This window comes from Oncorhynchus nerka, linkage group LG8 (genome assembly GCF_034236695.1).
Source record: "Oncorhynchus nerka isolate Pitt River linkage group LG8, Oner_Uvic_2.0, whole genome shotgun sequence".
NCBI classification, from domain to species: domain Eukaryota; kingdom Metazoa; phylum Chordata; class Actinopteri; order Salmoniformes; family Salmonidae; genus Oncorhynchus; species Oncorhynchus nerka.
Window position 1 is genome coordinate 68842984 of NC_088403.1, and position 21239 is coordinate 68864222.

Consider the following 21239-nt stretch of genomic DNA (forward strand, 5'->3'; position numbering starts at 1 on the left):
GTGGAGTAGGCATTGTGGTGCTGTAAACCCTTGGTAGAGCGTGGGTGGAGTAGGCATTGTGGTGCTGTAAACCCTTGGTAGAGCGTGGGTGGAGTAGGCATTGTGGTGCTGTAAACCCTTGGAGCGTGGGTGGAGAGCGTGGTGTGGAGTAGGCATTGTGGTGCTGTAAACCCTTGGTAGAGCGTGGGTGGAGTAGGCATTGTGGTGCTGTAAACCCTTGGTAGAGCGTGGGTGGAGTAGGCATTGTGGTGCTGTAAACCCTTGGTAGAGCGTGGGTGGAGTAGGCATTGTGGTGCTGTAAACCCTTGGTATAGCGTGGGTGGAGTAGGCATTGTGGTGCTGTAAACCCTTGGTAGAGCGTGGGTGGAGTAGGCATTGTGGTGCTGTAAACCCTTGGTAGAGCGTGGGTGGCATTGTAGGCATTGGCATTGGTGCTGTAAACCCTTGGTAGAGCGTGGGTGGAGTAGGCATTGTGGTGCTGTAAACCCTTGGTAGAGCGTGGGTGGAGTAGGCATTGTGGTGCTGTAAACCCTTGGTAGAGCGTGGGTGGAGTAGGCATTGTGGTGCTGTAAACCCTTGGTAGAGCGTGGGTGGAGTAGGCATTGTGGTGCTGTAAACCCTTGGTAGAGCGTGGGTGGAGTAGGCATTGTGGTGCTGTAAACCCTTGGTAGAGCGTGGGTGGAGTAGGCATTGTGGTGCTGTAAACCCTTGGTAGAGCGTGGGTGGAGTAGGCATTGTGGTGCTGTAAACCCTTGGTAGAGCGTGGGTGGAGTAGGCATTGTGGTGCTGTAAACCCTTGGTAGAGCGTGGGTGGAGTAGGCATTGTGGTGCTGTAAACCCTTGGTAGAGCGTGGGTGGAGTAGGCATTGTGGTGCTGTAAACCCTTGGTAGAGCGTGGGTGGAGTAGGCATTGTGGTGCTGTAAACCCTTGGTAGAGCGTGGGTGGAGTAGGCATTGTGGTGCTGTAAACCCTTGGTAGAGCATGGGTGGAGTAGGCATTGTGGTGCTGTAAACCCTTGGTAGAGCATGGGTGGAGTAGGCATTGTGGTGCTGTAAACCCTTGGTAGAGCGTGGGTGGAGTAGGCATTGTGGTGCTGTAAACCCTTGGTAGAGCGTGGGTGGAGTAGGCATTGTGGTGCTGTAAACCCTTGGTAGAGCGTGGGTGGAGTAGGCATTGTGGTGCTGTAAACCCTTGGTAGAGCGTGGGTGGAGTAGGCATTGTGGTGCTGTAAACCCTTGGTAGAGCGTGGGTGGAGTAGGCATTGTGGTGCTGTAAACCCTTGGTAGAGCGTGGGTGGAGTAGGCATTGTGGTGCTGTAAACCCTTGGTAGAGCGTGGGTGGAGTAGGCATTGTGGTGCTGTAAACCCTTGGTAGAGCGTGGGTGGAGTAGGCATTGTGGTGCTGTAAACCCTTGGTAGAGCGTGGGTGGAGTAGGCATTGTGGTGCTGTAAACCCTTGGTAGAGCGTGGGTGGAGTAGGCATTGTGGTGCTGTAAACCCTTGGTAGAGCGTGGGTGGAGTAGGCATTGTGGTGCTGTAAACCCTTGGTAGAGCGTGGGTGGAGTAGGCATTGTGGTGCTGTAAACCCTTGGTAGAGCGTGGGTGGAGTAGGCATTGTGGTGCTGTAAACCCTTGGTAGAGCGTGGGTGGAGTAGGCATTGTGGTGCTGTAAACCCTTGGTAGAGCGTGGGTGGAGTAGGCATTGTGGTGCTGTAAACCCTTGGTAGAGCGTGGGTGGAGTAGGCATTGTGGTGCTGTAAACCCTTGGTAGAGCGTGGGTGGAGTAGGCATTGTGGTGCTGTAAACCCTTGGTAGAGCGTGGGTGGAGTAGGCATTGTGGTGCTGTAAACCCTTGGTAGAGCGTGGGTGGAGTAGGCATTGTGGTGCTGTAAACCCTTGGTAGAGCGTGGGTGGAGTAGGCATTGTGGTGCTGTAAACCCTTGGTAGAGCGTGGGTGGAGTAGGCATTGTGGTGCTGTAAACCCTTGGTAGAGCGTGGGTGGAGTAGGCATTGTGGTGCTGTAAACCCTTGGTAGAGCGTGGGTGGAGTAGGCATTGTGGTGCTGTAAACCCTTGGTAGAGCGTGGGTGGAGTAGGCATTGTGGTGCTGTAAACCCTTGGTAGAGCGTGGGTGGAGTAGGCATTGTGGTGCTGTAAACCCTTGGTAGAGCGTGGGTGGAGTAGGCATTGTGGTGCTGTAAACCCTTGGTAGAGCGTGGGTGGAGTAGGCATTGTGGTGCTGTAAACCCTTGGTAGAGCGTGGGTGGAGTAGGCATTGTGGTGCTGTAAACCCTTGGTAGAGCGTGGGTGGAGTAGGCATTGTGGTGCTGTAAACCCTTGGTAGAGCGTGGGTGGAGTAGGCATTGTGGTGCTGTAAACCCTTGGTAGAGCGTGGGTGGAGTAGGCATTGTGGTGCTGTAAACCCTTGGTAGAGCGTGGGTGGAGTAGGCATTGTGGTGCTGTAAACCCTTGGTAGAGCGTGGGTGGAGTAGGCATTGTGGTGCTGTAAACCCTTGGTATAGCGTGGGTGGAGTAGGCATTGTGGTGCTGTAAACCCTTGGTAGAGCGTGGGTGGAGTAGGCATTGTGGTGCTCATGTGAATTTCCTTTATTTTTCATTTTCAGACTAATGCCTACTTCTCACTGAAAAATGTAGTTTTGTTGTTTTTAAATCAATCTGGAGTCGGGAACACCTTATCTCAGCTGTTGGACACGAGTGTTTGACTTTGATGCAAGAGAATACAATCATATGAGAGAATGGTATTGTCACTCATGTTATTGTAATTACATTGAATCTGCTGCAGTAGTATTAAAAACATACATTTACCTTATAAATATACAGCTGGATTGCGGACATGCGTTTGAGTATTGAAACAGGACACGATGTATGAATGGACCTACTGAACTATATAAACTAACAGGACTGGCTTTGTTAGGACATGCAAAGGGCTTGAGTTAGTTCAGTTAAATTACAAAATGACTGGAGAGAATGAAGACAGTCCAGAATAGAAGAGGTAAAACAGTATATGGTATCTGGACGTGAGCATGTCAGACAGGATAGAAGAGGTAAAACAGTATATGGTATCTGGACGTGAGCATGTCAGACAGGATAGAAGAGGTAAAACAGTATATGGTATCTGGACTTGAGCATGTCAGACAGGATAGAAGAGGTAAAACAGTATATGGTATCTGGACTTGAGCATGTCAGACAGGATAGAAGAGGTAAAACAGTATATGGTATCTGGACGTGAGCATGTCAGACAGGATAGAAGAGGTAAAACAGTATATGGTATCTGGACGTGAGCATGTCAGACAGGATAGAAGAGGTAAAAGGGTATATGGTATCTGGACGTGAGCTTTCTGTCTAACAAAATCCATTGTGATCAACCATCTTGAGAGATCCATCACGACAGAGTGGTATGGAATGTTTGGATCCTTATGCAAGCAGTCCTCCATCGAGTAGATCTGAGGAGATCCGATTGGTGGTTGCGATCTGATTGGCCGGTTCAGGCAGAGGAGAGGATCTGATTGGCCGGTTCAGGCTGAGGAGAAGCCGTCCTCTTCCAGAGCGTCAGAGATCAAGATGGATATCTGAGAGAACGATGGCCTTTCCTCCGCTCTCTAGAGAGGGAGGGAGGGAGGGAAAGAGAGAGAGAGATTTTGAGTACATGTCCTCAGTGAAATCAATGTACTGAGCAAATGTCAAATATTACCGTACGACAGACCACGTATTCACCCTGCACACCCTAATTGACTAACAAATAAACCAGAACAAAGGCAAAGTCTTCTCATGACTTGTTGATTTCAAAAAAGCTCAATTTGGCGTGAGGGTCTGCTATAGGGGGCTGAGACAGGGATGCAGCTTAAGCCCCATCCTCTTCAACATATATATCAACAAATTGGCGAGGGCACTAGAACAGTCTGCAGCACCCGGCCTCCCCCTGCTAGAATCTGAAGTCAAATGTCTACTGTTTGCTGATGATCTGGTGCTTCTGTCACCAACCAAGGAGGGCCTACAGCAGCACCTAGATCTTCTGCACAGATTCTGTCAGACCTGGATCCTAACAGTAAATCTCAGTAAGACCAAAATAATGGTGTTCCAAAAAAGGTCCAGTCGCCAGGACCACAAATACAAATTCCATCTAGACACTGTTGCCCTAGAGCTCACAAAAAACTATACATACCTCGGCCTAAACATCAGCACCACAGGAAACTTACACAAAACTGTGAACAATCTGAGAAACAAGGTAAGAAGGGCATTCTATGCCATCAAAAGGAACATAACATTTGACATACTAGTTAGGATCTTGCAAAAAATACTTGAATCTTCTTATGGCTGCAGGGGCAGTATTGAGTAGCTTGGATGAATAAGGTGCCCAGAGTAAACTGCCTGCTACTCAGTCCCAGTTGCTAATATATGCATAGTATTAGTATATTTAGATAGAAAGCACTCTAAAGTTTCTAAAACTGTTTGAATGATGTCTGTGAGTATAACAGAACTCATATGGCAGGCAAAAACCTGAGAAAAAAATCCAACCAGGAAGTGGGAAATCTGAGGTTGGTCATTTTTCAACTCATTCCCTATTGAAGATACAGTGGGATATTGGTCATGTTGCACTTCCTAAGGCTTCCACTAGATGTCAGTCTTTAGAAACTTGTTTGAGGATTCTACTCTAAAGGAGGGGCTCATAAGGGCTCTTTGAGCCAGGTGTCTGGCAGTGCCACGGGCTCGTGACGCGCGGTCATGAGAGAGTTAGCTTGCGTTCCATTGCTTTTCTACAGACAAAGGAATTCTCCGGTTGGAACATTATTGAAGATTTATGATAAAAACATCCTAAAGATTGATTCTATACATCGTTTGACATGTTTCTACGAACTGTAATGGAACTTTTTGACATTTTGTCTGCTCCTAGTGAACGAGCTTCATGTGTTTGGATTTGTTAACAAAACGCGCTAACAAAAGTTGCTATTTGGACATAAACTGGGATTCCTGGGAGTGCATTCTGATGAAGATCATCAAAGGTAAGTGAATATTTATAATGTTATTTCTGACTTCTGTTGACTACACAATAAGGCGGATATCTTTTTGGCTTGTTTGGTCTCTGAGCGCCGTACTCAGATTATTGCATGGTTTGCTTTTTCCGTAAAGCCTTTTTGAAATCTGACACAGCGGTTGCATTAAGGAGAAGTGTATCTAAAGTGCCATGTATAACACTTGAATTTTCATCAACATTTATAATGAGTATTTCTGTAAATTGATGTGGCTCTCTGCAAAATCACCTGGATGTTTTTGGAACTTCTGAACATAACGCACCAATGTATACTGATATTTTTTTTATATAAATATGAACTTTATCGAACAAAACATACATGAATTGTGTAACATGAAGTCCTATGAGTGCCATCTGATGAAGATCATCAAAGGTTAGTGATTCATTTTATCTCTATTTCAGATTTTTGTGACTCCTCCCTTTGGCTGGAAAAATGACTGTGATTTTCTGTGACTTGGCTCTGACCTACCATAATCGTTTGTGGTGCTTTCGCCGTAAAGTATTTAAAATCGGACACTGTGGTGGGATTAACAAGAAGTGATTCTTTAAAATAATGTGAAATACTTCTATGTTTGAGGAATTTTAATTATGGGATTTCTGTTTTGAATTTTGAATTTGTCGCCCTGCACTTTCACTGGCTGTTGTCATATCGATCCCGTTAGCGGGATCTCAGCCCTAAGTTATAGAACCCTTTATGGTTGGGAGACCTGAGGTCCGCCCACCAAACAAGAATTCACAAAATGGGACCAACACCAAATTGAGACTACATGCAGAATTCTACAAAAATATCCTCTGAACAACGTAAACCATCAAATAATGCAGAGCAGAATTAGGCCGATACCCACGAATCAAAATCCAGAAAAGAGGCGTTAAATTCTACAACCACCTAAAAGGAAGAAATTCCCAAACCTTCCATAACAAAGCCATCACCTACAGAGAGATGAACCTGGAGAAGAGTCCCCTTAGCAAGCTGGTCCTGGGGCTCTGTTCACAAACACAAACACACCCCACAAGAGCCCCAGGACAGCAACACAATTAGACCCAACCAAATCATGAGAAAACAAAAAGATAATTACTTGACACATTGGAAATAATTAACAAAAGAACAGAGCAAATTAGAATGCTATTTGGCCCTAAACAGAGAGTACACAGTGGCAGAATACCTGACCACTGTGACTGACCCAAACTTAAGGAAAGCTTTGACTATGTACAGACTCAGTGAGCATAGCCTTGCTATTGAGAAAGGCCGCCACAGGCAGACAGAAATGTCTTTATTACTTTGAGTGTAGTGTTTACTGTTCATTTTGTATTGTTTATTTCACTTTTGTATATTTATCTACTTCACTTGCTTTGCCAATGTAAATGGTGCAGAGGCAATAGTCTCAACAACTTTGAGAGATGGACGTTTTACTCCACTGATCAACTGTCCAATCAACTGTCAATAGATGTTAAAACTAATGAAACTGTTTGAAGATGAGCTGTCATTTATCAAACGAACCGGACTGTCTCCCATAGGACTCTAGACCTATGCCTTAACGATATCATATTTCTACATTACAATATTTTTTTAAACATATGTTTCCCATACCAATAAAGCCCCTTGAATTAAATTGAATTGTTTTGAATTCTGATATTTCCCTCTAATGGTTCAGGTTATGAGTTGGAGTAGTTCTGATCCTAGACCTGTGGTTAGTGTCATCTACCTTCTACCTCAAACATTCGCAAACACAGGAAGCAGGAAGTGTACGATGTACCTCGTGCCAGCAGAGCTGCATGATGTCTTAGATGGAGTAGTTCTGATCCTAGACCTGTGGTTAGTGTCATCTACCTTCTACCTCAAACATTCGCAAACACAGGAAGCAGGAAGTGTACGATGTACCTCGTGCCAGCAGAGCTGCATGATGTCATAGATGCTGGGCGTGGCCATCCTGGGTCTGTAGAGACGGTGTCCTTGTGACACTCTCATCACCACCTCGTGGTTCGGGTTGTGTTCAAACGGCATCTTCCCCTCTGTAAACACCTCCCACATCAACACACCTGACACACACACACACACCTGTATCAATATACACACATATGCCTTCATCAATATACACACACAGCGACCACCTACCGAAGGACCAGACGTCAGACTTGCTGCTGAACTTGCAGAAGTTGAAGACTTCAGGAGGAGACCACTTGACTGGGAACTTAGAGCCTGATGAACTAGTGTACTGGTCATCTAGTACATACCTAACACACACACACACACAGAGACACACACACACAGAGACACACAGAGACACACACACACAGAGACACACAGAGACACACACACAGAGACACACACACAGAGACACACACACACACACACACACACACACACACACACACACACACACACACACACACACACACACACACACACACACACACACACACACACACACACACAGTAGACATACACAGAGCACACACACAGACACACACACAGAGACACACAAGCACAGAGACACAAACACAGAGACACACACGCACACAGAGACACACAGAGACACACACACACACACACACACACACACACACACACACACACACACACACACACACACACACACACACACACACAAGTTAGAACACAAAGAGAGATTCACACAGACAGAGAGGGACAGAGCAAACTAGAATGCTATTTGTCCCTAAACAGAGAGTACACAGTGGCAGAATACCTGACCACTGTGACTGACCCAAACTTAAGGAAAGCTTTGACTATGTACAGACTCAGTGAGCATAGCCTTGCTATTGAGAAAGGCCGCCATAGGCAGACATGGCTCTCAAGAGAATACAGGCTATGTGCTCACTGCCCACAAAATGAGGTGGAAACTGAGCTGCACTTCCTAACCTCCTGTCCAACACATGACCATATTAGAGAGACATATTTCCCTCAGATTACACAGATCCACAAAGAATTCGAAAACAAATCCAATTTTGATAAACTCCCATATCTACTGGGTGAAATACCACAGTGTGCCATCACAGCAGCAAGATTTGTGACCTGTTGCCACAAGAAAAGGGCAACCAGTGAAGAACAAACACCATTGTAAATACAACCTATATTTATGTTGATTTATTTTCCCTTTTGTACTTTAACTATTTGCACATCGTTACAACACTGTATATATATATATATATATAATATGACATTTGTAATGTCTTCCTTCTTTTAAAACTGTTGTGTGTGTAATGTTTACTGTTCATTTGTTTACTAATATTTCCCTTGTTTATGTCTCTTTTGTTTATTGTCTATTCCGGTGGTTCCCAAACTTTTTATAGTCCCGTACCCCTTCAAACATTCAACCTCCAGCTGTACCCCCTCTAGCACCAGGGTCAGCTGTACCCCCTCTAGCACCAGGGTCAGCTGTACCCCCTCTAGCACCAGGGTAAGCTGTACCCCCTCTAGCACCAGGGTCAGCTGTACCCCCTCTAGCACCAGGGTCAGCTGTACCCCCTCTAGCACCAGGGTCAGCTGTACCCCCTCTAGCACCAGGGTCAGCTGTACCCCCTCTAGCACCAGGGGCAGCTGTACCCCCTCTAGCACCAGGGTCAGCTGTACCCCCTCTAGCACCAGGGTCAGCTGTACCCCCTCTAGCACCAGGGTCAGCTATACCCCTCTAGCACCAGGGTCAGCTGTACCCCTCTAGCACCAGGGTCAGCTGTACCCCTCTAGCACCAGGGTCAGCTGTACCCCTCTAGCACCAGGGGCAGCTGTACCACCTCTAGCACCAGGGTCAGCTGTACCCCCTCTAGCACCAGGGTCATCTGTACCCCTCTAGCACCAGGGTCAGCTGTACCCCTCTAGCACCAGGGTCAGCTGTACCCCTCTAGCACCAGGGTCAGCTGTACCCCCTCTAGCACCAGGGTCAGCTGTACCCCTCTAGCACCAGGGTCAGCTGTACCCCCTCTAGCACCAGGGTCAGCTGTACCCCTCTAGCACCAGGGTCAGCTGTACCCCTCTAGCACCAGGGTCAGCTGTACCCCCTCTAGCACCAGGGTCAGCTGTACCCCTCTAGCACCAGGGTCAGCTGTACCCCTCTAGCACCAGGGTCATCTGTACCCCTCTAGCACCAGGGTCAGCTGTACCCCTCTAGCACCAGGGTCAGCTGTACCCCTCTCTAGCACCAGGGTCAGCTGTACCCCCTCTAGCACCAGGGTCAGCTGTACCCCCTCTAAGCACCATGGTCAGCTGTACCCCCTCTAGCACCAGGGTCAGCTGTACCCCCTCTAGCACCAGGGTCAGCTGTACCCCCTCTAGCACCAGGGTCAGCTGTACCCCCTCTAGCACCAGGGTCAGCTGTACCCCCTCTAGCACCAGGGTCAGCTGTACCCCCTCTAGCACCAGGGTCAGCTGTACCCCCTCTAGCACCAGGGTCAGCTGTACCCCCTCTAGCACCAGGGTCAGCACACTCTCAAATGTTGTTTTTTTGCCATCATTGTAAGCCTGCCACACACACACTATACGTTACATTTATTAAACATAAGAATGAGTGTGAGGTTTTGTCACAACCCAGCTCATAGGACCAGGGCACAAATAATAATAAAATCAATTTATAATTAATTATAATTAAATTCATTTATAATTTTGCTCTTACATATAAAAACGTATTTGTTAAATTGTGAATAACTCACCACAGGTGCAATGTTGGGTTGTATTTGAGTCTCAACTAAATACAGGAAAATTATTTAATTATTTCATGCTAGTGAGGGCTGAGAATCCACTCTCATAGGTATGTGGTTGCAAAGGGCATCAGTGTCTTAACAGCACGATTTGCCAAGGCAGGATACTCTGAGCGCAGCCCTATCCAGAAATCTGTCAGTGGCTTCTGATTAAATTAAATTTTCACAGAACCGCTTGTTGCAATTTCGATGAGACTCTTGATCAGATATCGGTAAGGTGGACTGGAGGCATGAAAGGGATAATCCAGTTGTTTGTGTCGTCCGTTTTGGGAAAGTACCTGCCAACTCACTGAGGTGCTTCGCTATATCACATTTGACATATTTTCATTTAACCTTTATTTAACTACGCAGGTCAGTTAAGAACACATTCTTATTTACAATGACGACCTACCGGGGAACAATGGGTTAAATGCCTTGTTCAGGGGCAGAACGACAGATTTTTACCTTGTCGGCTCGGGGATTTGATCCAGCAACCTTTCGGTTACTGGCCCAACACTCTAACCACTAGGCTACCTGTCGCCCCTACATTGTCCAGATTTCATTTGCACACACAAAAATCATACAATGATGGAAAGACCTGTGTGTTGTCCTTGTTAATGCAGACAGAAGAGCTCCAACCTGTGTGTTGTCCTTGTTAATGCAAACAGAGAAGAGCTCCAACTTCAACCTCTTGCCTCTAGTTGGGACGCTTGCGTCCCAACTAGAGCTCTGGAAATGCAAATGCGCTACGCTAAATGCTAATAGTATTAGTTAAAACTCAAAAGTTCATTAAAATACACATGCAGGGTATCAAATTAAAGCTACACTCGTTGTGAATCCAGGCAACAAGTCAGATTTTTAAAATGCTTTTCGGCGACAGCATGAGAAGCTATTATCTGATAGCATGCACCAATACACTACAACAGAAAAGCACAGCAGGGGACGTAAACAAAATAATTAGCATTTCGGCGTTACACAAACCGCACAATAAAATAGAAAACAGTCATTACCTTTCACCATCTTCTTTGTTGGCACTCCTAGATGTCCCATAAACACTATTGGGTCTTTATTTCGATTAAATCGGGCCATATAAAGCCAAGATATCGTTATATGTAGACTGTGTGATAAACGAAAAAAACAGCGATTTCACAACGTAACGTCATTTTTAAAAATTCAAAAAGTAGATGATAAACTTTCACAAATCACTTCGAAATACGTTTGTAATGCTACTTTAGGTATTAGTAAACGTTAATAAGCGATAAAAATCATCCGTAGGCGATGTAAATATCATTAGCTGTCGTCTTGGAAAAAATTTCAGGAGAGAGCTCTTCCGGAATGATCTGGGCGGAGACCGGAGGTAAGTCGTGCCCCTCTTTCGGTTCAACCAAGAATCAAAGATGATTCAATTCACAAGACTCTAGACAACATGGGGATGCTGTGGGAGTTGAATGCTCGGTCTTATCTAATTCGGCTCACTGTTAACAATTGCTTGAAGTGGCGCAAGGATATTTATTTCCATTTTCTGTGATCAGGTTTTCCTGCGCTTTCCGATGTAACGCACGTTATGTAATAGCCACAGTCGTGATTTAACCAGTTTTAAAAACGTCCGAGGGTTTCCTATCCACACATTCTAACCATATGAACGTACTATATTCCTGGCATGAGTAGCAGGGCGCTGAAATGTTGCGCGATTTTTAACAAAATGTTCAAAAAAGTAGAGGGTCGACTGAAGAGGTTAATCATAGCCTCAATTTTGTCCCGCACATTAAATATAGTTGCGGAGAGTCCCTGTAATCCTAAAAAACATCACCCAGATAGGCCAGTCGTGTGAGAAACTCGTCATCATCAAGCGCTCAGACAAAGTGAAAATGATGGTCAATAAAGAAAACTTTAAGCTCCTCTCTCTATTAAAATAAAAACGTGTCAACACTTTTCCCCATAATAACCAGAGCACCTCTGTATGTTGTAAAAGCGTTACATGGTCGCTGCCCATATCATTGCATAGTGCAGAAAATACACAAGAGTTTAACAAAGTTAACCATTTTCACTGTCCAAAACGTCTTTCAAGCTGTCAGGCATTCCCTTGGCAGCAAGAGCCTCTCGGTGGATGCTGCAGTGTACCCCAAGAGCCTCTAGGTGGATGCTGCAGTTTACCCAAGAGCCTCTCGGTGGATGCTACAGTGTACCCCAAGAGCCTCTAGGTGGATGCTGCAGTTTACCCAAGAGCCTCTAGGTGGATGCTACAGTGTACCCAAGAGCCTCTCAGTGGATGCTGCTGTGGACCCAAGAGCCTCTAGGTGGATGCTGCAGTGTACCCAAGAGCCTCTCGGTGGATGCTGCAGTGTACCCAAGAGCCTCTCAGTGGATGCTGCTGTGGACCCAAGAGCCTCTAGGTGGATGCTGCAGTGTACCCAAGAGCCTCTCAGTGGATGCTGCAGTGTACCCAAGAGCCTCTAGGTGGATGCTGCAGTGTACCCAAGAGCCTCTCGGTGGATGCTGCAGTGTACCCAAGAGCCTCTCAGTGGATGCTGCTGTGGACCCAAGAGCCTCTAGGTGGATGCTGCAGTGTACCCAAGAGCCTCTCGGTGGATGCTGCAGTGTACCCAAGAGCCTCTAGGTGGATGCTGCAGTGTACCCAAGAGCCTCTCGGTGGATGCTGCAGTGTACCCAAGAGCCTCTCGGTGGATGCTGCTGTGGAGCCAAGAGCCTCTCGGTGGATGCTGCAGTTTACCCAAGAGCCTCTCGGTGGATGCTGCAGTTTACCCAAGAGCCTCTCGGTGGATGCTGCTGTGGACCCAAGAGCCTCTCGGTGGATGCTGCAGTTTACCCAAGAGCCTCTCGGTGGATGCTGCTGTGGACCCAAGAGCCTCTCGGTGGATGTTGCTGTGGAGCCAAGTGGCATCGGGAGCAACTGTTTGCAGGCGCGTTACCCCTCCACTATGTCTCCCTGCGCCGTCAGATACCAACATGAGCAGCAGCTACGCTTGGCTATTCCGTCAGTGGAATTCCCGTGAGAGAGTAACGGTTAAATGTGATTGGATGAGTAACGGTTAAATGTGATTGGATGAGTAACGGTTAAATGTGATTGGATGAGTAACGGTTAAATGTGATTGGATGAGTAACGGTTAAATGTGATTGGATGAGTAACGGTTAAATGTGATTGGAAATGTGATTGGATAGTACGGTTAAATGTGATTGGATGAGTAACGGTTAATGTGATTGGATGAGTAACGGTTAAATGTGATTGGATGAGTAACGGTTAAATGTGATTGGATGATTAAATGTGATTGGATGAGTAACGGTTAAATGTGATTGGATTGAGTAACGGTTAAATGTGATTGGATGAGTTAAATGTGATTGGATGAGTAACGGTTAAATGTGATTGGATGAGTAACGGTTAATGTGATTGGATGAGTAACGGTTAAATGTGATTGGATGAGTAACGGTTAAATGTGATTGGATGATTAACGGTTAAATGTGATTGGATGAGTAACGGTTAAATGTGATTGGATGAGTAACGGTTAAATGTGATTGGATGAGTAACGGTTAAATGTGATTGGATGAGTAACGGTTAAATGTGATTGGATGAGTAACGGTTAAATGTGATTGGATGAGTAACGGTTAATGTGATTGGATGAGTAACGGTTAAATGTGATTGGATGAGTAACGGTTAAATGTGATTGGATGAGTAACGGTTAATGTGATTGAATGTTCATTATTTGACCAGGCTTCCTGTATTTGACATTGTGTTGTTATTTTGCTGAACACTAGATGGATTCATTTTATTTTTGGTAGTGAAACGAGGCTACTCAGGCCCCGTTGAATAATATAAATGGACTGTTTGAAAATGTGAGATTTGAGATTTTTTTTAACCACTTTATTTATTTTTTGTTTGTTAAATGTCAATCACATTTTTATTTGGTGTACCCCCGTACGTGTGTACCCCAGTTTGGGAATACCTGCTCTATTCCATATACATACTTACACATACATATAAAGCCCTTTGAATTGAATTGAGAGTTAGAAATTATGACTTTTTATTGTTAATTTCATTTTTTTTAAAATTATATATCTTCTAATTTGATATTGTTTATTTCACTTCCTTTGGCAATGTAAACATATTTTTCCCATGCCAATAAAAACCCCTTAAATTGAAGTTGAAATTGAGAAAATGGTTTGAGAGTTGCGTGTGTTATTCCGTTACGTACCTGGCCATTCCAAAGTCTGATACCTTCACCACCAGAGAATCGTTCACCAGACAGTTCCTCGCTGCCTATAGAGAGAGAGAGAGAGAGAGAGAGAGAGAGAGAGAGAGAGAGAGAGGGTGATTAGCTGTTACTCTAATCAGGTATGTGCCTACTGGCTGAATGACTCACTGCTATTTATCAAATTAATTATCTACTACGTTGAATTATTACTCAATTAACTTAATCATGTAACAATGAACTCATTAGGAATTTGGGGCACCACGGGAAAGGTGTATTTAATGAGTTATCATCTCCTGAATTAACTCAATATAGATGTCATACCAATTAATCATTTCTTCATATCAGTCTCATTCTGAATGTCGTTCAAATCAAATCAAATGTTTTTTGGTATTTTTGTTTGTCACATACACATGGTTAGCAGGTGTTAATGCGAGTGTAGCGAAATGCTTGTGCTTCTAGTTCCGATAGTGCAGTAATATCTAACAATTCCCCAACTTCTACCTAATACACACAAATCTAAAGGGATGGAATAAGAATATGTATATATAAACTCAACAAAACATTTATTTTCAGCAAACTTAACATGTGTAAATATTTTTATGAACATAACAAGATTCAACAACTGAGACATAAACTGAACAAGTTCCACAGACATGTAAATAACAGAAATGGAATAATGTGTCTCTGAACAAAGGAGGGAGGGGGGGTCAAAATCAAAAGTAACAGTCAGTATCTGGTGTGGCCACCAGCTGCATTAAGTACTGCAGTGCATCTCCTCCTCATGGACTGCACCAGATTTACCAGTTCTTGCTGTGAGATGTTACCCCACTCTTCCACCAAGGCACCTGCAAGTTCCCGGACATTTCTGGGGGGGAATGGCCCTAGCCCTCACCCTCCGATCCAACAGGTCCCAGACGTGCTCAATGGGATTGAGATCCGGGCTCTTCGCTGGCCATGGCAGAACACTGACATTCCTGTCTTGCAGGAAATCACGCACAGAACGAGCAGTATGGCTGGTGGCATTGTCATGCTGGAGGGTCATGTCAGGATGAGCCTGCAGGAAGGGTACCACATGAGCGAGGATGTCTTCCCTGTAACGCACAGCGTTGAGATTGCCTGCAATGACAACAAGCTCAGTCCGATGATGCTGTGACACACCACCTCAGACCATGACGGACCCTCCACCTCCAAATCGATCCCGCTCCAGAATACAAGCCTCGGTGTGACGCTCATTCCTTTATGATAAATGCGAATCCGACCATCACCCCTGGTGAGACAAAACCGCAACTCGTCAGTGAAGATCACTTTTTTCCAGTACTGTCTGATCCAGCAACGGTGGGTTTGTGCCAATAGACGACGTTGTTGCCGGTGATGTCTGGTGAGGACCTGGCTTACAACAGACCTACAAGCCCACAGTCCGGGTCTCTCTCCTCCTATTGCGGACAGTCTGAGCACTGATGGAATGATTGTGCGTTCCTGGTGTAACTCGGGCAGTTGTTGTTGACATCCTGTACCTGTCCCACAGGTGTGATGTTGAAATATATTGTCCCAGTGTCCGTGGTTTGATGTTGTAGTTTTGGGCCGTAAACTCTTCCTAAGACACAAAGACATTCCGATCACCCAAAAGGAATCGTCTGCTGCCTATGGTTTACGATCGACATGAGGTGTCATAAAACCCCTACATCTATCCCTGTCCCCCTCTGAGGGAGAGAGAGAGCTCTGTAGAGCTGATCCACTGTAACCTTCTGGGTCCTCACAGGAGAGTCATGACACTCCCTATTGGCTTGTTGACCCACTAAGTCTGCCCCTATTGGCTGGTTTGGCCCACAAAGTCTCTCCCTATTTGCTAGGTGTCTGTATTATATAATCTTATTGGTTGATAGACTCACCAGGTCTCAGTAAAGACTCTTCCTATTGGTTGATATACTCCCCCAGTCTCTGCGCTTTGGCTAGGTGTCCGTAATCTGTAACCCATTTGGTTGACAGACTACCAGGTTTCTCCTATTGGCTTAAATGCACCAGGTCTCTATTGGATGACAGACTCACCAGGTATCTCCTTATTGGCGGACAGACTCACCAGGTCACTGCCTATTGGATGACAGACTCACCAGGTCTCTGCCTATTGGATGACAGACTCACCAGGTCACTGCCTATTGGATGACAGACTTACCAGGTCTCTGTGAATGAAGCCGTTTGCCTCCAGGTGTTCCATCCCCTCTGCGACGTCCTGACAGATACTCAGTAAGGACCCCGGGCTGAAGGTGTTCCGACGCTGCCTGAAGTAAATTAACCCCAAAAATATTTGAATTTATGCACTGAAGGAGGCTGTTAAGCGCCTCCTCGCTTCCCAACCTCACTCCCCTCCTCGCTCCCCAACCTCGCTCCCCTCCTCGCTCCCCTCCTCGCTCCCCAACCTCGTTCCCCAACCTCGCTCCCCAACCTCGCTCTCCTCCTCGCTCCCCAACCTCGTTCCCCTCCTCGCTCCTCAACCTCGCTCCCCTCCTCGCTCCCCAACCTCGTTCCCCTCCTCGCTCCCCAACCTCGCTCCCCTCCTCGCTCCCCAACCTCGCTCCCCTCCTCGCTCCCCAATCTCGTTCCCCTCCTCGCTCCGCAACCTCGCTCCCCAACCTCGCTCCCCTCCTCGCTCCCCTCCTCGCGCCCCTCCTTGCTCCCAACCTCGCTCCCCAACCTCGCTCCCCTCCTCGCTCCCCTCCTCGCGCCCCTCCTTGCTCCCAACCTCACTCCTCAACCTCGCTCCCCAACCTCTCAACCTCGCTCCCCAACTTCACTCCCCCACCTCGCTCCCCAACCTCGCTCCCCAACCTCGCTCCCCTCCTCGCTCCCAAACTTCGCTCCCCAACCTCGCTCCCCAACTGCGCTCCCCAACTTCGCTCCCCAACCTCGCTCCCCAACCTCGCTCCCCTCCTCGCTCCCCAACCTCGCTCCCCAACCTCGCTCCCCTCCTCACTCCCAAACTTCGCTCCCCTCTTCGCTTCCCTCCTCGCTCCAAAACTTCGCTCCCCCTCTTCGCTCCCCAACCTGGCTCCCAAACTTCGCTCCCCCTCTTCGCTCCCCAACCTCGCTCCCCAACCTCGCTCCCCTCCTCGCTCCCCAACCTCACTCCCCTCCTGGCTCCCCAACCTCACTCCCCAACCTCGCTCCCCAACCTCGCTCCTCAACCTCGCTCCCCTCCTGGCTCCCCAACCTCGCTCCCCAACCTCGCACCCTCTCCTCGCTCCCCAACCTCGCTCCCCTCCCCTCCTCGCTCCCCAACCTCGCTCCCCTCCTCGCTCCCCAACCTCGCTCCCCTCCTCGCTCCCCAACCTCGCTCCCCTCCTCGCTCCCCAACTTCGCTCCCCTCCTCGCTCCCCAACCTCGCTCCCCAACCTCGCTCCCCTACCTCGCTCCCCTACCTCACTCCGCTCCTCGCTCTACTCGCATAACATACTCTGATGATATCCTGAAACATTGAAAAATGAAGTAAGCTTCATGCCACGTATTTTAGAGTGCAAAGCCTTTGAACGTTTTGGCTTACCTGATGTGATTGAGCAGACATCCCAGTTCCATGAACTCAGTCACAATGTAGATGGGTTTCTGATGGGTACACACTCCATACAGCTGCACCAGTTTAGGATGGGAGAGACGCCTGCAACACACACACACACGGTAACATTATGGGTCATCTGTACATCCAATCCGTCTATCGATGTGTGCAGGCTTCCTCTAGGAAGTCACATCATAACCTTGGCTTCCTCTAGGAAGTCCTGTGTGGGATGTATTGTACTCACATCATAACCTTGGCTTCCTCTATGAAGTCTTCTTCGTACATGGCTCCCTCTCTGATAGCCTTGATGGCTACTTTGTGTTGAGCTCTCCATTTCCCCAGCCGCACCACCCCAAACTGACCACAACCCAGCTCCTTCATGAAGGTCAGCTCAACAGGGTTGATCTCCCACTTCTCTGTATGGGGTAGAGTTGTGTAGAGTAGAGGACTGGTGTAGAGTATAGTACTGGTGTAGAGTATAGTACTAGTGTAGAGTAGAGTACTAGTGTAGAGTAGAGGACTGGTGTAGAGTATAGTACTGGTGTAGAGTATAGTACTAGTGTAGAGTATAGTACTAGTGTAGAATAGAGTACTAGTGTAGAGTATAGTACTGGTGTAGAGTAGAGTACTGGTGTAGAGTATAGTACTGGTGTAGAGTATAGTACTAGTGTAGAATAGAGTACTAGTGTAGAGTATAGTACTGGTGTAGAGTAGAGTACTGGTGTAGAGTATAGTACTGGTGTAGAGTATAGTACTAGTGTAGAGTATAGTACTGGTGTAGAGTATAGTACTAGTGTAGAGTATAGTACTAGTGTAGAATAGAGTACTAGTGTAGAGTATAGTACTGGTGTAGAGTAGAGTACTGGTGTAGAGTATAGTACTGGTGTAGAGTATAGTACTAGTGTAGAATAGAGTACTAGTGTAGAGTATAGTACTGGTGTAGAGTAGAGTACTGGTGTAGAGTATAGTACTAGTGTAGAGTATAGTACTAGTGTAGAATAGAGTACTAGTGTAGAGTATAGTACTGGTGTAGAGTATAGTACTAGTGTGGAGTAGAGTACTAGTGTAGAGTATAGTACTGGTGTAGAGTAGAGTACTGGTGTAGAGTATAGTACTGGTGTAGAGTATAGTACTAGTGTAGAGTATAGTACTAGTGTAGAGTATAGTACTAGTGTAGAATAGAGTACTAGTGTAGAGTATAGTACTGGTGTAGAGTATAGTACTAGTGTGGAGTAGAGTACTAGTGTAGAGTATAGTACTGGTGTAGAGTAGAGTACTGGTGTAGAGTATAGTACTGGTGTAGAGTATAGTACTAGTGTAGAGTATAGTACTAGTGTAGAATAGAGTACTAGTGTAGAGTATAGTACTGGTGTAGAGTAGAGTACTGGTGTAGAGTATAGTACTAGTGTAGAATAGAGTACTAGTGTAGAGTACAGTACTGGTGTAGAGTAGAGTACTGGTGTAGAGTATAGTACTAGTGTAGAATAGAGTACTAGTGTAGAGTAGAGTACTGGTGTAGAGTATAGTACTAGTGTAGAGTATAGTACTAGTGTAGAATAGAGTACTAGTGTAGAGTATAGTACTGGTGTAGAGTATAGTACTAGTGTAGAATAGAGTACTAGTGTAGAGTAGAGTACTGGTGTAGAGTATAGTACTAGTGTAGAGTATAGTACTAGTGTAGAATAGAGTACTAGTGTAGAGTATAATACTGGTGTAGAGTAGAGTACTAGTGTGGAGTAGAGTACTGGTGTAGAGTAGAGTAGAATACTAGTGTAGAGTACTGGTGTAGAGTAGAGTACTAGTATGGAGTACTAGAGTAGAGTAGAGTACTAGTGTAGAATATAGCAGAGCACAGTAGAATCTCACCATAGCTAAAGCCTGCTGTGGAGGGAGCCAATCCATCCTTCTGTCCTACTGGATATCTCAACCTGGCTACTAGACCTGAGAGAGAGAGAGAGGAGAGAGAGAGAGAGAGAGAGAGAGAGAGAGAGAGAGAGAGAGAGAGAGAGAGAGAGAGGGAAGGAGAGAGAGAGAGAGAGAGACACATATTTCCCTCAGATCACACAGACCCACAAAGAATTAGAAAATAAACCCGATTCTGATAAACTCCCATATCTACTGGGGGAAATACCACAGTGTGACATCACAGCAGCAAGATTTGTGACCTGTTGCCACAAGAAAAGGGCAACCAGTGAAGAACAAACACAATTGTAAATACAACCCATATTTATGTTGATTTATTTTCCCTTTTGTACTTTAACTATTTGCACATCATTACAACACTGTATATATAATATGACTTGAAATGTCTTCATTCTTTTGGAACTTCTGTGAGTGTAATGTTTACTGTTCCTTTTTAATGTTTATTTCACTTTTGTTTATTATCTATTTCACTGCTTTGGCAATGTTAACATATGTTTCCCATGTCAATAAAGCCCCTTGAATTGAGAGAGAGAGAGAGAGGAGAGAGAGCCATCAAATTGTGTGTGTGTGTGTGTGTGTGTGTGTGTGTGTGTGTGTGTGTGTGTGTGTGTGTGTGTGTGTGTGTGTGTGTGTGTGTGTGTGTGTGTGTGTGTATGTGTGTAGTCTACCTGCAGCGTTGTGGTTGTGGTACTCTATAAATCCTGTTGGGGCTAGGGGGCAGCATTTTCACTTTTGGATGAGAGTAAACTGCCTCGTACTCTTTCCCAGATGGGGAATATATGCATTACTATTACTGGTGGATAGAAAACACTCTGAAGTTTCTAAAACTGTTTGAATTATGTCTGTGAATATAACAGAACTCACATGGCAGACAAAAACCTGAGAAGAAATCCAAACAGGAAGTGAGAACTCAATTTAGAAAACAGTACCATTCGATGTCCATCTTAGATATGGATGAGCATGCACTTCCTAGGGCTTCCACAAGATGTCACCATCTTTAGATTCTGGTTGTATGATTCTACTATAAAGGAGGGGCTCATAATAGCTCTTTGAGTGGGTGGTCTGGCAGAAAGCCTCGGTCTCGTTACGCGCGGTCACGAGAGAGTGTCCTCCCGTTCCTATGCTTTTCTTCAAACAATGAAATTCTCCGGTTGGAACTTTATTGCTGATTAATGTTTAAAACATCCTAAATATGGATTGCATACATCATTAGACTTGTTTCTACGTCCTGTAACGGAACTTTTTGAGTTTTTGGAGGAATTGCTCGTGCTTTTTGAGGCTTGAATGCTGGGCTGAACAAGCTAACAACAAGTGGCTAAATGATGGGCTTTATGGAACTTTATGGAACAAATCAGTCATTTATTGTCGAACTGGGATTCCTGGAACTGCCTTCTGATGAAGATATTCAAAGGTACGTGAATATTTATAGTGTTTTTTGTAGCTTCTGTTGATGCCAAAATGGCGGCTATTTCTTTGGGTTCTGAGCGCCGTTCTCAGATGATTCTGACACAGTGGTTGCATAGAGGATACGTTTATCTTTAATTCTGTGAATAACCCTGGCATCTTTTATCAATGTTTATTGTGAGTATTTCTGCAAAATCACAGGATGTTTTGGAATCAAAACATTACTGCACGTAACGCGCCAATGTAAACTGAGATTTGTTATATATATATATGCACATTATCGAACAAAACACACAATACATGTATAACATGATGTCCTATGAGTGTCATCTGATGAAGATCATCAAAGGTTAGTGATTCATTTCATCTATATTTATGCTTTTGTGACTGTGAAAAGTGGCTGTGTGTTTTTTGAATTTGGT

General features: G+C 45.7%; 1 protein-coding gene across 1 annotated transcript in view; it reads right to left on the bottom strand.

The window, feature by feature from the left end:
- Nucleotides 1-2591: 2591 nt before the first annotated feature.
- Nucleotides 2592-21239, bottom strand: part of LOC115127208 (tyrosine-protein kinase Tec) — a 29947-nt gene continuing 11299 nt past the window's right edge. The window contains exons 8-15 of the mRNA XM_065022017.1: nucleotides 19357-19431; nucleotides 17735-17906; nucleotides 17482-17592; nucleotides 16117-16222; nucleotides 13947-14011; nucleotides 7163-7281; nucleotides 6929-7086; nucleotides 2592-3619 (exon numbers count right to left, since the gene is read on the bottom strand). Of these exons, the coding sequence (XP_064878089.1) occupies nucleotides 3536-3619; nucleotides 6929-7086; nucleotides 7163-7281; nucleotides 13947-14011; nucleotides 16117-16222; nucleotides 17482-17592; nucleotides 17735-17906; nucleotides 19357-19431 (890 nt within the window). The 3' untranslated portion in view covers nucleotides 2592-3535. The remainder of the gene's footprint in view (nucleotides 3620-6928; nucleotides 7087-7162; nucleotides 7282-13946; nucleotides 14012-16116; nucleotides 16223-17481; nucleotides 17593-17734; nucleotides 17907-19356; nucleotides 19432-21239) is intronic.